Genomic DNA, 15,609 nt, shown 5'->3' on the forward strand with positions numbered 1-15,609 from the left:
CATTTGAACTGTACAGGAACATTTGAACTGTACAGGAACATTTGAACTGTACAGGAACATTTGAACTGTACAGGAACATTTGAACTGTTCTGGAAATATCTGAAAACATACTCGAGGAAGCCGATTGGCAGTGCATCGTTAGTGAAGGAAAAGAAACGGGAAGGGCTTGAGTTATATATTAGCGGCGAGCCTTAGCATACCAGGTAGGCACATATGGGCACAAAGGGCATCGAGGGATGGGAAAAGCAATCATCTAACATTCAACATTCTACCATTCTACCAAGCATTGTGCTCTCATCAGAGATTACACAGGTCTCACTCAGTCTTGTTGACCCAGGCCGATTCATATGTTTTTTTGTACTTTGTCTTCCTTTGCTGCACCAGACTGGTCAGTTTTCCAGGAGGCCTTGCTAGACTATCTAGGGGATTGGGTCTCATGTTATTGTGCTGATGGTGATGGTGATGGTGATGGTCGGGCCTGTGTCTTGACAGTCTTGACAGGCCCCCTTTTGGGCTGACGACCGAGACCCAGTCCACAGAGTCTGTTACCACCTACGGTATTCCTAGTACCTACCACCTCAATACTGGTCACCAGCCAGTGATGAGTGATGAGTAATGAGTGATGGATGACGGCCCAACCCAACCCAACCCCCGCGAGCCACTCTCCACTCTCCACTCTGCAATGCCTCCCTCATGCCATCATGTCGGGGTCAAGTGTCAAGTTACCAGTTACCCCAATCCCCAACTCCCAATTCCACCACCGCACTACGACCATGACCGTCGAATTCGTTTCGGATCGGAACAGCCCCAGACTCTTAGGGTTATGTGTTCGAGACCCAGCAACTCTCGATCATAGATGGCGTTTCCTGGAGAATGTCGCATCGCCTCCTTCCAGCTGCTGACCTTCTGGTTCGAAACTCGTCCTTCCAGCTGCTTGCCTTCTAATTTGTAACTCGAACCCCGAATGAGTTTGTCTGTGTGCCGCTTCAGCACCTACATATTACGCCTCGAACCCCGAACGAGTTTGTCTTTGTGCAGCTTCAACTAGACATACATATTACGCATCGAGTCCCTCGCGGCCGCCATGGATGTGTCGAAAATCTCAGGACTCGGCTTTATAGGGCTGGGGGCCATGGGACTTCCCATGGCCGGCCACCTCGCAGCCAAACTGCCCGAACATATCAAGGTGTTTGTGTACGACATCAACCCGGCCAGCGTGGACCAACTACAGCAGGAATATCCGAACAGAATAGTCAAGGGTGCGAGCGCAAAGGACGTGGCAGACAAATCGGTTAGCACTCATTCATCAGCTTCTACTTTGGACAGAATCAAACCCAAACCCTTCTACCTTTGACGGAATTCAATCCAACCCCTATCCACGGCTTCTACTTTTGACAGAATCAAACCCAACCCTATCCACTACGGCTGACAGATCTATGACTACAGGACATTATCCTCACCATGCTACCCGAAGGAAAACACGTTCGTGCCGTCTACATGGAGGGCGGCGCGGACGCGGATACGATAAGCGCGAGCGACGTGTCGGGCAAACTCTTGATTGACTGCTCGACCATCGACACGGCCAGCAGCCTCGCGGTGAAGGAGCACATGTCGAACAAGTGGCCGACCACGTCCTTCTACGACGCGCCCGTCAGCGGCGGCGTGGTGGGTGCGCAGAAAGGCACGATCGCCTTCTTTCTCGGCTGTGACGACGGCGACACCAATCTGCCCTTCCTCACGCAGCTATTGAAGCTCATGGGCCAACATGTCATCACGTGCGGCGGCCCGTCCAAAGGCCTGGCGGCCAAGTTGTCCAACAACTACTTGTCCGGCACCATTGCCATCGCCGTGTCCGAGGCCATGGACATGGGCATGCGCTCCGGGCTGGATCCGCGCGTGCTGGCCAAGGTCTTCGCCGCCGGCACGGGGCAGAATACCGTGTGCGACAAGTTCTGTCCCGTGCCCGGCGTGGTCCCTGAAGCCCCGTCGTCCAAGGGCTACACCAACGGGTTCAAGGTGCAGTTGATGCGCAAGGACTTTGCGCTGGCTTTGGACATGGCTGAGCGTGTAGGTGCACGAAATGTGCTGGGTCCTGCTGGTTTGGCCACCTACGATGGCGCCAGCAATGATCCTCGCTGCAGGGACCTCGATTCCAGAGTCGTCTTTCGCTATCTAGGAGGCAATGAGGACTGGCAGAAGACAAATGTACGGTGAAGAGTTATTGTCAGATGCAGATGACGATGTCAGTGACAGATGTTAGATGTCAGACATTGTTCTTGAATAGAGATGAATACAGATAGGATTTACTCAACGTGGCGAATGTTGTCCTGCCATCTCTCATTCATTCCCGTACATCGTATGATCATGTTGTCATATCATTATAATATCATATCATAGGAACGGCGTACATTAGAGAGATAGAGACAGAATCGAACGATGAATACGTCAACACAACATCTGTGCTGTGAGGTTCGTCTCTCTGTCTCTCTTTGAATCTGTTAAAGGTCGAAATGTTCCATGTTCTCTATCAGAAGGTCGCAGGGAGATCGCAGGGAGATCGCAGGCTACATAGTATGGTGTAGTATGGCCTAAACCAGCCTTCTGGTTAAAGAACAAGGCTGGGAATGCGCCCAAGTTTGACAGAATCATCCCTCCACCACGTCCATCCGTCCGCACCTAGAATACTACAGTACGCCAGAACTATGTGTAATGTCCAACGTCCAATGTGCAGTATGCATACAGTATAGTAGTACAGTAGTCCAAGCCCAGCCGCGTACAGTGTGTACAGGTACAGTATATAAGTACATACAGTAGGCCTAGGGTAGGTAGGTATATACAGTACATAAGTACATAGGCCTAGGGTAGGTTAGTAGGTATATACAAGTATATAGGTAGGGTTAGGGTTAGGGTTAGGGCTAGGTTAAATTACTGTACTGTATGTACCTAAGGTATATCTAATACTCCCTACAGTACGGAATACGTACCCCCCATCGCCGTCGTCGTCGCCGTTGCCGTCGTCCCCAAGTCCCCTCACATCCACCTCCACATCCACCACCGGAAATGCCCTGCCACCTGCATTGCACTACATTGCATTATATTGGAGAATCGCCGGATCGGATTTGGGAGGTGGGAGGTGAGATAGGAGGTAAAGGTGGAGGTGGATGTGAGGTGGGAGTTGGAGAAACAAAGGGCTCAGGTTCAGGCTTAGATTGAGAATGAGGATGAGAATGCGGACGAGGATGAGGATGAGGGGACCAAGCTTGGCCTTTGACTGCAGTACAGCGTGTCTCTCACATACACGTACAAGTACACGAGGTCAGCCGTAGCCCACATGAACTGGTGTGTTGGGGTGGATGTGGAGGTGGAGAAGAAAGAGCAAGAGGAAGAGAAAGAGGAAAGATGGGGGAAAGCGAGGGGGAGGAGGGACGTCAATCACTCCAACACCAACACCGGCACCGGCACTGTATGCTCTGCTCTGCTCTACTCTACTCTACTCTATCTCTGTCTCTGTCTGTCTGCTATGTGGAGTAAGACTCGGTAGGTCAGGTTGGTAGGTATATACTGTGCCTTGTACCAGGTAGTTAGGTAGGTAGTTACAGTAGTAAGTAAGGTAGGTACATAGGTACTGATCCGTACTCCACACGCATATATACAGCCCCTATAGTATAGTATAGTATAGTAAATATGACGAATCCCCAGACCGAATTCCGTCGGGGGTCGTCTCGTCTCGTTTCGGAGAGAGGAGAGCAGCGAGCGGAGATGAACATGAAGATGGAAATTGGAGCTGTGGTTTCTTTTGTATTCGATTTGAGGGCTGGTTTTTGTTCGTTTCCTTTCTGGTTTCTTTCTCGTTTCTTGAACCCCTCGACCGATCTATCTAATCTCTTTCTGTCTGTGTACGTGTGTGTCCAGCCTTGCTTCTTGATTTTCAATTCCTTGATCGAGTTCCGAATAGTATAAACTGCTACTGCTATTGCACCTGATACTGCTACTGCTACTGCTACTGCTACTGCAAACTACCAGCCAGCCAGCCAGCTAGCCAGCCTGTCGAGCCGAAGCTGCTGAGGGAAGAGACAAAGATAAAAACAAGACAAGACAAAGAAGGCCTCTAATCCCAAGGAAAGAATAGAAGCCCTCCAATCCTAAACAGACACCACGAACAGACACCACGAACAGACACCACGAACAGACACCACTAACAGACACCACGAACAAGCGAAGAGATAGTCTTAGACGCTTCACCCTCCAAGAAATAGAGAAGAAAAAATGTCCGACTCCTCCACGCCCGCACCCAAATCGTCAACCGACCCGTCCCTCCGACCGCTCCACCAAGCCCTCTTCGACGCTGGACTCGCCACGCGCCGCGCCGTCGTCGGCGACGTCTACGTCGACCGCGCCCTGGCCAATGGGTCGACGGAATTCTCGCGGCCCGGCCAGGAGCTGGTGACCGAGTGGTGCTGGGGATACGCGTGGACACGACCGGGACTGGCGCGTCGCGACCGTTCGCTACTGAATATCGGCATGCTGATGGCGTTGAACCGCGGCCCCGAACTGGCCGTGCATGTGCGCGGCGCTAGACGCAATGGCCTCTCCGAGACGGAAATCCGCGAGGCCATCCTGCACGCCACTACGTACTGCGGCGTGCCGGCTGGTGTCGATGCCATGAAGGTCGCAGAGAAGGTGTTGGATGATATGGCTGCCAGTGGGGAACTGCCTCGCGAATTGGGCGGTAAGAGTCCAGATGCGTGAGGGTAAAAAATTAAGTATAAGGGCGAGGGTGAGGGTGAGGGTGAGAAGGAGGGGTGAGAGAATAAGCATAAGGGCGAGGGAGAGGGTGAGAAGGAGAGAGAGGGAGAGGGTGAGATGGTGAGCATGAGGATGGGCATAAGGATGGGTATGAGGGTGAGGGCGAGCGTAAGGGCAAGAGAGGTTGAGAATGAGACGATAAGGGTAGGGTGAGGGTGGGTGAGCATAAACACGAGCAGGAGCAGAAGCATCACCATCACCATCACCATCACCATCACCATCACCATCAGTCCGCATAGAGAGCAACGTAAGGAGCAGTATAGGAGTTGTCAACGTAAGGTGGATAGATGTAGGCACGCGGCGGGCAGGGGAAAATCATTCTCGTTGTCCTGGGAATTGTGGTTGTGGTTTTGTGTCTCCGTGGTCAAACACTCCGCGGTAGTACGACAGTGCAATACGGCGGAGCATTGTCAAAATACTTACAAGTATACTTAAGGACCTACAAATAAGGCGGACATTGTCCGACCCTGATTATAGAGCTACAAGAATACTAGGCAGTTAAAGTACGAGTATAATAGACAGTATGTACTATATACTCCCCATCTGGGCCTGGCACTGGCATATGTAGATAGGGTCCACCACGTATGATCCAATCCTTATGAACGATCGTATAGCACCTCCACAGGCGGAGCCAACATGTCTACAGATGGTGCCAAACAAGACTTCACTTACAGTGGTCGGACGGCATGAGACAACACATTCGACATCTAACACCCAATCTAAACTTCAAAGAACTTGGTGACTACACTCGGCCTCCGCTCGATCCGACTGGCGCGACGCTCTTCAACATTCTTGGCGTCGTTGGCCGCGATGATGTCCTCGCCCGTCTCTGGGTGATCCATGATGGACTCGGTGTGCGGGAAGAAGCGATTGAAGAGCCAGTAGAAGACGCCGGCGGCGACAAATGAGTACATGTAGCCGATGGCAAACCTGTCCGCGAGGTGGGTTGTTAGCATGTGGCTCTTCCGACGACCGATTGTTTGCGCTCCACGTTAACTAGCTAGCCAAGCTCTTCGACGAGCAAGGTAGCTTGCGGGGGAAAAAAGAAAGGAAGAGAAAGGGGTGAACTTACAGGTGCTGACCGCCCAAAGAGACGCTGGTCTTGCCATTGCCCGCCTTGACGATGTTGTCGACGAAACCCGGAAGCGGGGGAATGCAGCCGATGAAGAAAGCGACGACGGCGCGCCAGTTGCTGCCAAATTTGGGCGAGTAGCGGTACATGCCGTGGAAGTTGTACATGTCGGGGACGGACACGTTCCCGCGTCGGACAATGTAGTAGCTGCGGCACAGATTAGTGGTTATGAACGTGGTAGGGAGGTGCCCAAGGCCAAGGGACCTAGGCGGGATTGCCGAGAGACGTACTCGGTCATGAGAATAGAGGTCATGGGACCCAGGAAAATGGTGTAGCCGCCGAGGAAAGCAAGGAACTTGGCAGCCGATGCGAGGATTTTCCACTGCGGGTGTGGTCAGCGAGCGGGACAACAGCCAAAGGCAACAAGGGCAGACCTGGGTTGACTTACCGGAACAAAGCCCCAGCTACCAATGACGGCAGCAAGCAGTTGACCACGGCGGATGTTGATGTACTTGGGACAGAAAGCCATGAGGTCGTTGGCCGCGCTGATGGAGTTGGCCGAGATGTTGATACCGAGGGTGACGATGAGCAGGCCGATGGCACCAAAGGCGGCAGCAGCGCGACCGCCGTGGGAGCCAGATTCCATCCAGAGTCCGACGATCTCGATGGGATTCCAGATGACTCGGCCATATGCCGTCTGAGAGGATGCGGCGGTGAAGATGCCCAGCAGGCCAACAATGGCTGTAAATTCCGATTAGCAAGATGGACAGAGCTCGGACCAGCCGGGGAACTCACTGAAGATGCCAGGGATGACGATGGCTTGCACGTTCTGTGCGCTAGGTTTGTTCGAGTACCTCGAAAAGTCGGCGATGTTCAGGCCCAGGGTGGCGTAGTTGCCCAAGACGCCGTTGAGATCTGCAAGAGGGCGTCTGATTAGAGAGAAACCAAGCAAGAGATGATGCTGCCGGGACTTACTGCTGAAAAAGGCCCAAGCGAGCGCCGAACCGTGCAGGGTGGTGCCCTGAGTGATGACGGTACTGTGGCTGATGGTGCCACCGGCCTTGTGCAAGGTGGAACCGAAAACGGCCAAGAAAATGATGGGTGCAATCACGCTCTTGAAGGCGAAGAAGTATTGCACCTTGGTGTAAGGAATGCAAAGGAAGGGCAGCTGAAGCAGGAAGTAGAGCACAAAGCCACACATGCCGGCGGTGGTGATGCCTTCGCTCGCGGGAATGTGATTGGGGATCCTGGCAAAGCTTGGCCAGATGGCTGTGAGCAAGACAGTCATGCATTGACCGCCCGTCGTGGTTTGGACACTAAACAGCGACAGGAGGTTAGCCTGGTGAGTTGATGGAGTGACGGAGTGACGGAGTGACGGGGTGATGCAAATGATAGATTACTCACCCGAGCCACACAATGGCGAGCACGCAGCGGGACAGGACGACAAAGTAGCTGAACCAGTAGCCAAAAGGCATGCGTGCGAGGACGGGAAAGGGCGTGTGAAGCTATTCCATGACCATGTCAACCCAGCTCAGCTTTTCTTTTTGCAGGACACAACTCACAATGGCGCCTATTCTACCATTGGTTGTGATGACGAGGCCCATGAGGAAATTGCCCAGAACGCAGGCACCGATGGCCATTCTCCAGCTGAGGCCGACGGCGATGATGGAAGAAGCTGTGCCACACACGAAAATCAGCACCGCTCCGCTGCGCACTCTCGTCGACCCAATAGACGAGACGGATGACAGGGCACTCACCGACTTCCCAGTTCGAGACAGCCCAGGCGTCGGCCATCCAGTAGGCGACATAGGCACCCCAGTTCCAGACACGCTTGGACGGCGGGATGGGATCGAAGTCGGCATTGGAGGCGTTCTTGCTAGCGGCAAAGCTGCTCTCCTCTTGTCGCACCTCAAGGCTGAACGCGGGCAGACGTCGCCTGAAGTTGGACACGCGACCAACTTCGACTGGCTCGACGGCCGAGGTGTTCTTCTCATCGCGAGAGATTTTGTCGTCGGGGGACGACATGGCTGGGGTCTGGGGTCGAAGGCCGATGGTCGAGGGTCGAGGTGGTGAGTTGGGACAGGACAAAATTAAGGAAAGATACAGATACAGGTACAGGTACAGAGATACAGATGCTTTGAGGGCGTGAGAGGAAAAAGGGAGAAGGGAAGGCAAAGCAAGGCAAGACAAATCCGAGATATGAGGGATGAGGGATTGGGATGCAGTACTTTACTATAGGCATCGCAGGGTCGTTATGACGTGAAATGAAGACTCGATGAAAACTTGTCATGGCTACTGATAAGAAGCATTAGATCTTCGCCTAGTGGCGCCGTAGGGTTTGGCCCGCCTGTCAAGGCCACGACCGTCGTTGCTTTTCCGGGGGCTGACAGGCCTAAACCAGGACTGGGGGGAGGGGAGCGGGACCAGTAGATAAGAGTGACAGAACCTATGACAGGGGGCTGCTTGAACCTACGGGCACCCACAGGGACCTACAGGCATGCTGCTGTAGCATCGGGGGTGGGGTAGATGAGCCCTAGCCTCCAGATAGCCTTCAGGTAGCCTCCAGGTAGCCTGTAGGGAACCTCTCGGGAACCCCTAGGGCGCCTCTAGGTCCGCAGCAGTAATCCCAGGCGTGAACTTGCTTCTTCCCCGAGTTTGGTTGTTATCGTGCCAGTGATGCTGCACGCGATGGTGTCAGTGCCTGGCCTGGCAAGATACGGAGAACATATACGTAGAATTGCACCTTACTACTTGCTACGTGGACGTCTGTCCGAGATAAGCGAGAGCAACGAGATAGGTCGACTTGACAAAAGAACAGCTCGTCTTGTCCCAAGTCTGCCTATCAACAGTTTTCTTTTGATTCGATCGAGTTGCGATAGCCGATCTCGAACTCGAAGGGTATCTTGCCGAGCGGGCCACAGAGAATGGAGGATGGAGGACGCATAGCCGTATCTTGCATGGGCACCACGTTTTCAGAAGCCTTGATACTCACCTGCCGGTAGTGTGTAGTATGTACGGAGGACAGAGCTATACTACACTATATACGGAGCACCTCGTGGCACAACTCAACCAGGTCAGCTCCTCCAGTATGGAGTATGAGGTGGTATCTACATTTGGGTCCCCAATCCAATCTTCATTAGCAACAATCACTACTCCATCACTCCGGTCTAGACTCTGTACGGAGGTACTCTCTACTCTGGACTGAATAGCTCCAAGCTCGCCGGGGAAGACCGGGTCCTTGTCTCCGAGCATATCTACTGTATCTCCGACCTGTTGCCTCAGGCTCTGCGACGGAGTACGGAGTACTCCGGCCTGTTGCCACACTCTGTTGCCACACTCTGAATTCTGGATTCTGGATTGACGCTGGGTCCACGGTCACGGTGGTGGCGGGTGACGGCAAATCTCGAGCTTACCTGATATACGTACTGCAAGATCCTCTGGTCTCTGGTCACTGGGGATTGCTATGGCTGCCACTGGACTGCCTCGCCTCACGTCAGATTGGAGCTTAAGCGTGGGCATTAGCATTCTCAATGTCACTACGGTACTCCAGAGCCAGCATCAGCCTTGACTGTTGAGGACGAGTGGCTAACGTTCCGTACGCGGTCTCCCTATCCGAGCGGAGGATACCACTTATCATCCCATCTCATCTCATCTCACTCATCTCATCTCATCTCACTACGCTATCGAGACGAGCGATCGCCAGCATACATCCCGCGGTCAAAAGCCTGGGTGTCTATGTCCTTACGTACCGAGCATGTGTCCGCATAGTACTCGGTACTGAACGATGGGGACCAATTGTCACACAATTCTGTGTACATCCGGGATATTCTGGAGCGTGACTGAGGCTTTCGACTCGTGTCAAGCCAGTACTGTGAGTAGTAAGTAACGTCTCTGGCGCCGCAAGTCAAGTACGGAGTACGGAGTACAGTAAGTACGGTTTCTCAAGGGCCAAGGCCTAAGCCCTGCCATATCAACCATATCAGATCATGTCAATATCAATATCAGCCAGAGATCTCAGATCATCGACCTTGGACCTGCGGAAGGCGTGTGACATGGAGTACAGCACTAGACTAGTACAGTCCCAGACACTTGAACCCTTGGGTGGTCTTGCCTTGCCTTGCCTTGCAATCCTACTCGTGCTTTGCTTGTAAGGTACAACCACCACCACTGGCCTCTCCAAGGTACTGGATTGTGTGTGTGTTGTGTTATGTGTTATGTGTTATGTGTTATGTGCATGTGTACTATACACAGTCCCACGGCAAACGTCTACCCCTACAATGAACCGAGGTGGACATGGACATGGACATGGACACTCGGCACCAGGAAAAGAAGAGAAAGAGTGAAGCTGCCCAACAACGTCAACGTCGGCAGTCCTGTTCCTGGCACGGAGGACGAAGACCCGGCCGGCCTAGATGAAGAAGGATGATACTATATTATATTACTACACAAGGGCACACGCACACGCACACTTTATGCAGCTTTTCATTTATCGCCACACAATGAGGAGAAGGAGGAGGATCACACACAATGAGAAGGAGAAGGAGGAGAAGGCGGATCCTTGCTCATAGTCGAGGACAAGGAGGAGGAGGAGGAGGAGGAGTAGGACGAGGAGAAGGCGGATCCTTGCTCTCACGCGACTTGCCTTGCTCCAGGTTGGAGTGGTGAACTGAACCAACGTCAGCATACGGTAAGCATTAAACACGCAGGATTCGACCGACCCATCTCAACCCGAGTCCACATCTATAGAATGTCACCTTGACCTTGGACCTGTGTGAGTCCTGTCAGTATCTCTCATCTGGTTCCATGTCACCTGGACTTGTGTGAATTACATACAGAGTGGACTACTAAACCAGCTCATACTCCAGTCTGGTGAAGGTGGTTTCTGTCTCTAGATACATACCCTCTCCTCTATCTTGTCTTCTGTCTTTAAAGACATACCCTCTCCTCGGTCTTGTCTTCAACAGTCACATTCAGTTGTCTTCTGTGCTCAGCTCAGCTCAGATCGATCATCCGGTTCAACTCTTGATCAACTCTCTGCTCAGATCATCCTGTCCAACAGTTCGGTTTCAGTTGCCTTCTGTGCTATCCTGTTCAACTCTATTCAACTCTCTACGACATGGCCGTCCTGTCCGTACTCGCGCTCTTGCCGGCTCTTGCCGTGACGGCGATTCTCTGCGTGAGTCTTGCTACCTAGCTTTCGTCTCGTGAGGGTCATAGTCATCCTCCTCATCCTCGTCCTCCTCTTCCTCCTCTTCCTCCTCTTCCTCCTCCTCCTCCTCCTCCTCCTCCTCTTCCTCCTCCTCTCTCTTCCTCCTCCTCTTCCTCCTCCTCCTCTTCCTCCTCCTCCTCCTTCTCCTCCTCCTCATCGTCATCGTCATCGTGATGACTATGACCCTTGTCCCAGATCACCCTCATGACTATGACCCATTTTCCAGACAAAAAGCATTCCATTCCATTCTCTGACATTGCTGGTCGCAGGTTTTCGTCCTAGCCGTCTACCGGCTCTACCTACACCCTCTGGCGAAATATCCAGGTCCTCTTCTCTGGAGACTGACGCAGTGGCCGGAAGCCAGATCGGCCTGGCTGGGGAGGAGACACATCGATCTCCATCTTTTGCACGAGGAATATGGTAAATCAAGCTCAAGCCCTTGGGGTCGATTTCGACCTCGACATCCCCTTTCCTTTCATTTCCTTCCATTTCAACCTCGACATCCCTTTCCTTTCATTTCTTTTTGTTTCCTTCAATTCCAACCTCGACATCCCTTTCCTTTCATTTATTTGCGTTTCCCTTCCCTTCCAGTGCTGACACCACGGTCAATGCCAAAAGGTGACATTGTCCGCGTTTCACCCGACAAACTCTCCTTCCGAACCAGCGGAGCCATTCACGACATCTACACGGATCGCCAGGCCAACATGGTCAAGACCGGCTGGACCGAGGCATCCATCCGAAGTAACCCCTTTGTCAACACCCATATCATGCCCGACCGTCATCTCCATGCCGCCAGGAGGAGGTTACTCAGCAACGCCTTCTCTGAAGGTGCCATGAAGAACCTGGAGAACTATGTCGTCGACCGCATCCGAGATTGGTGCAATTACATAGCCGAGGCCCCGGAGCAGAACCAGACAAAAATCGACGGGGAGAAGGATGAGCTGTCTGGCTGGAGCAAAGCTCGCGACATGGGCATCTGGTCGACGCTGTTGACGGTCGATGTCCTCGGAGAGCTCTGTTTCGGGTCCAGCTTCGACGCCATGAAGAACGGCCACACCTTCGTCATGGATCTGCTGTTATCGAGTTCCAAATTGAACAATATTGTAAGAAGTTGTTTTCTTTTCTGGGCTGATCTCAGTGTTGATCCTCCTTCCCCCGCTTTTGAATTGTGCTTCCCTTCCATCAAACTTGTCTTGGTACTGATCACCAATGGTGTCTTTGATGACAGATCGCCTTTCTACCAATCCGAAATCTCATCTTCCCCCTCATCAGAACGCCAGCCATTCTTTTCGTGACGAGTAACGAAACCCTGAAGCACCGGTTCGAGTACCGCGAGAAGATAACCGGGCTTGTCGAGAAGCGGTTTGCGCTGGAGAAGAGCAACAATGCCGAAAAGGCGGCCGGGGAACAACGGCGCGATTTCTTCCATTATCTCCTGCACGCCAAAGATCCACAGACCGGCGCCCAGTTCCAGTCGAAAGACCTGGTGGGTGAAGGCTCGCTGCTGGTCGGCGCCGGGTCCGACACCTCGTCGACCGCCATGTCGGCCTGTTTCTTCTACCTGATGCGATGGCCGCGCGCGTTCAAGAAGCTGCAGGACGAAGTGCGCTCGGCCTTCCAGCACGTCGAGGAGATTAGGCACGGCCCGAAACTAGCCGGTCTGCTCTACCTGCGCGCGTGCATCGACGAGGCCATGCGCCTGTCTCCGCCCGTGCCAGGCCTGCTGGACCGCAAAATCCTGCCCGGCGGCGCCGTCGTCGATGACCACTCACTCCCCGAGGGCGTGGTGGTGGGCGTGCCGATCTACGCCATTCATCATTCGGAGAAATACTTCCCGCGCCCGTTCGAGTTCAGTCCCGAGCGCTGGATCGTGGGCTCCGACCTTTCCGAGGCCGAGGCCGAGCGCGAAGCGGAGGCCGGGGGAGGGGGTGAGGCAGGGGTTGGGATTGGGGTCAATACTGGACCTGGTTCTTCTCCTGTGACCCCCGAAGCCGTCGAATTGGCCAAAGCCGCCTTCCACCCTTTCAGCTCCGGTCCACGCGGCTGTATCGGCAAGAACATGGCGTACATGGAGTTACTCATTGCCGTTGGTCGTGCCGCCTGGCTGTTCGATATCAGACTGAAACACGGCGATCGCACGGGTGAGGGACGTCCCGGAGGCGAGCCCGGCCGCGAGAGGGTCGGGGAGTATCAGCTGCGAGACTGGCTCATTTCAGGTCGGGAGGGTCCTGTTCTGGAATTCAGAAGGAGAGAAGTGGAAACTTGAAGTTGGAGAGGTGACGTGTACACTGTACACTGTACCGTGTACGTTGTACGGGACAAACGGATGGCATGGGATGGGCTGTTTGCCTGCGGCCTCTTTCCTCTCCTTTCCTTCTTCTTCGTACCGTAGCTCTCACCGATAGATCCGCCTTGCTGACCGTATGGTCGGCGGTGAAGTCTCTTTTTTCCGTCTGAGGCATTGATGATACAGTAGCTCATCCATCTGGTTGACTAGTCACGTCGACTTTGTCCCATTAGTCAACTTGTATCTTCGCTACCCGCTGCCCGCTCCTCTTCCTACTGCCGTGGCTGCTTGTTGATCTCTCCATCGTCGACCCCCCGAATCCACTTGAGGAAATATCCCACATCCTTGGCCACCGCACCAGGGACGCTCAGCTTTTGCACCCACAGAGGAAGAGAACCTTTTGCATCGCTGGTGGTGGCCATGACCCATTCTATCTCGGCTTCGGTTTCGCGCTCGGCCTTGTCCCGCCGACGCCTACGCCTCACCGTCTCCACGGCGGCATACACGCCCGCGACAACCCGCTTGCGCTGCTGCGGTGTGGCTCCTTCATGCACGTTGCGACCGGTGCTGTAGAGAGCCGTAGAGAGTGGACCGTTGCCAGAAGTCGAGGTCAGGTCGACCGGAACCGTAACTGCGATGAACGAGTCCTCGTCCAGGTTGGCCGTGGCCACCACCACGGCGAAACAGCGAGGACTCAACGGTGGCGGAATGGCATGACACATCTCGAACACGCCCAGACTGCAGGCCGTGTATCCTTTCGCCATAAGCGTCTCTTGGACCTGGGCCTGGTGCAGCATGTCCGTCCAATCGGCCACGCGATGCGCATCGTACAGAGTCGGGGTGAAGTCGGCTTCGTGCTTGCTGTGGTTGTCACGTAGGCCGTACACGAACTCGTCCCAAGACGCGTGCCCGGGCTGCGTAGCGTCTTTGCTCGATATGTCTCGGTGCACGCTCCGACGTGCGATCCAATATTCTGCGTCCAGGGTGGAAGATGGTGGGGGGCTGCGCGACACGCGTGAAATCTGTCGAGGTGAAGTGTTTGCAATACCATCACCAGCACCAGAGCCAGCATCAACACCGGTAGGCGTTGAATCTCCCCCAGGACCGCCACTAGATGAAGACCACTGGACCCGCTTGATCGCCGACGCCGGAATCGAATGGCTCAAAACCTCGACGGGCGCCGCAGAAGGTGCGCTCTTCTTCTTTGACAGATGCTTGAACCGGCTGGAGAATGTGGATGGTTCGAGAAACGCGGCGCCGTCATCAAGCAACGCCGTCAGAAAAGCCCCAAGAGCCGGCCGTTCGGAGCTACGTCCATTCGACGAGTCCGGCGGCGGCGGCAGATCCGCATGGCCAGGTAAGTCGGCGATTTGGAGCGGAGTGAGACGGATGAGGTTGCTGAGAGATGAAGAAGAAGATGCTGATGATGGATGTGGAGGTGGAGGTGGAGGTGGTTGGGCCATTGTGTTGTCAATCCTTCAGGACTGTATGATATGGACAGTTCGCACTAATATCGATACAGTCAATGCTGAAAATCAACTGCTGAAAGATTGAGACTGAGATCGAGATCGGGGGTTACAGACACCATCACTACCAATACCGAGTTAACAACATTAGGATGAATGGCCAACTCGGAATATCCGTTTCCTTTCCCTTTCTTGTGATGTGTTGAGATGAGGCACGGCAGGGGGCGGTTAGGTTAGATTTCAGGATTCAGGAGTCAGGAGTCAAGTGTGCCGCAGAATGCAGGTCCCAGACACGTCGCGTGTTTCAATCATACGCGTAATATACTGTAGTAGTAGTAGGTCCCTCCAGGACACATGTACACCTAGATCACTGGTAAAGAATGGCATTCTCTGTATATCAACCAATTCCCAGCCAAACACCAAACACGGCTCCATGAATCCCGGCCGTAAAACAACGCCGCCCTATGCATGGATCCCACCACGTGATCTGGTCAAAAGCGGCGTCGCCATACATCTCCCTCTGTCTCCAGCTTTATCAGGTGTCCCTATCCCTCCCTGGCCCTGGCAGCACAAGCAAGGCTGAACGTACAACATGCACTATAACCTGATACCGGATAGAGAGGGAAGCTTTGTCATCTCCCAATTGGACTTTTTACCACGGACACAATACTCTTACTGTAGTACACGACGCGTCCCTTGCAACATACCGTAGCATCGTCTAAGCATACCCACACTAACCTCCTTTCGTAAAATTCATACCCCTCGTACA

The 15,609-nt window shown here is 53.7% G+C and overlaps 5 protein-coding genes across 5 annotated transcripts; 3 read left to right on the forward strand and 2 right to left on the reverse strand.

The window, feature by feature from the left end:
* Positions 1-1,084: 1,084 nt before the first annotated feature.
* A1O3_08613 (uncharacterized protein) lies at positions 1,085-2,214 on the forward strand (the record flags this gene model as incomplete). The annotated part of the gene is made up of 2 exons (XM_007738710.1): positions 1,085-1,291; positions 1,447-2,214. The coding sequence occupies 2 exons, from the start codon at positions 1,085-1,087 to the stop codon at positions 2,212-2,214; spliced, it is 975 nt and encodes a 324-aa protein (XP_007736900.1).
* Positions 2,215-4,266: 2,052 nt separating this feature from the next.
* On the forward strand, positions 4,267-4,749 carry A1O3_08614 (4-carboxymuconolactone decarboxylase; the record flags this gene model as incomplete). Its single annotated transcript, XM_007738711.1, has 1 exon — positions 4,267-4,749. The coding sequence occupies one exon, from the start codon at positions 4,267-4,269 to the stop codon at positions 4,747-4,749; it is 483 nt and encodes a 160-aa protein (XP_007736901.1).
* A 776-nt stretch (positions 4,750-5,525) lies between these two features.
* On the reverse strand, positions 5,526-7,903 carry A1O3_08615 (uncharacterized protein; the record flags this gene model as incomplete). Its single annotated transcript, XM_007738712.1, has 9 exons — positions 5,526-5,736; positions 5,879-6,085; positions 6,169-6,260; positions 6,327-6,619; positions 6,674-6,793; positions 6,854-7,194; positions 7,283-7,383; positions 7,441-7,553; positions 7,636-7,903. 9 exons carry the CDS (start codon positions 7,901-7,903, stop codon positions 5,526-5,528), a joined length of 1,746 nt encoding a protein of 581 aa, XP_007736902.1.
* A 3,792-nt stretch (positions 7,904-11,695) lies between these two features.
* On the forward strand, positions 11,696-13,353 carry A1O3_08616 (uncharacterized protein; the record flags this gene model as incomplete). The annotated part of the gene is made up of 3 exons (XM_007738713.1): positions 11,696-12,190; positions 12,316-12,957; positions 13,021-13,353. The coding sequence occupies 3 exons, from the start codon at positions 11,696-11,698 to the stop codon at positions 13,351-13,353; spliced, it is 1,470 nt and encodes a 489-aa protein (XP_007736903.1).
* A 293-nt stretch (positions 13,354-13,646) lies between these two features.
* A1O3_08617 (uncharacterized protein) lies at positions 13,647-14,837 on the reverse strand (the record flags this gene model as incomplete). Its single annotated transcript, XM_007738714.1, has 1 exon — positions 13,647-14,837. The coding sequence occupies one exon, from the start codon at positions 14,835-14,837 to the stop codon at positions 13,647-13,649; it is 1,191 nt and encodes a 396-aa protein (XP_007736904.1).
* Positions 14,838-15,609: the final 772 nt, after the last annotated feature.

This window comes from Capronia epimyces, assembly GCF_000585565.1.
Source record: "Capronia epimyces CBS 606.96 chromosome Unknown aczIQ-supercont1.8, whole genome shotgun sequence".
Lineage (NCBI taxonomy): Eukaryota > Fungi > Ascomycota > Eurotiomycetes > Chaetothyriales > Herpotrichiellaceae > Capronia > Capronia epimyces.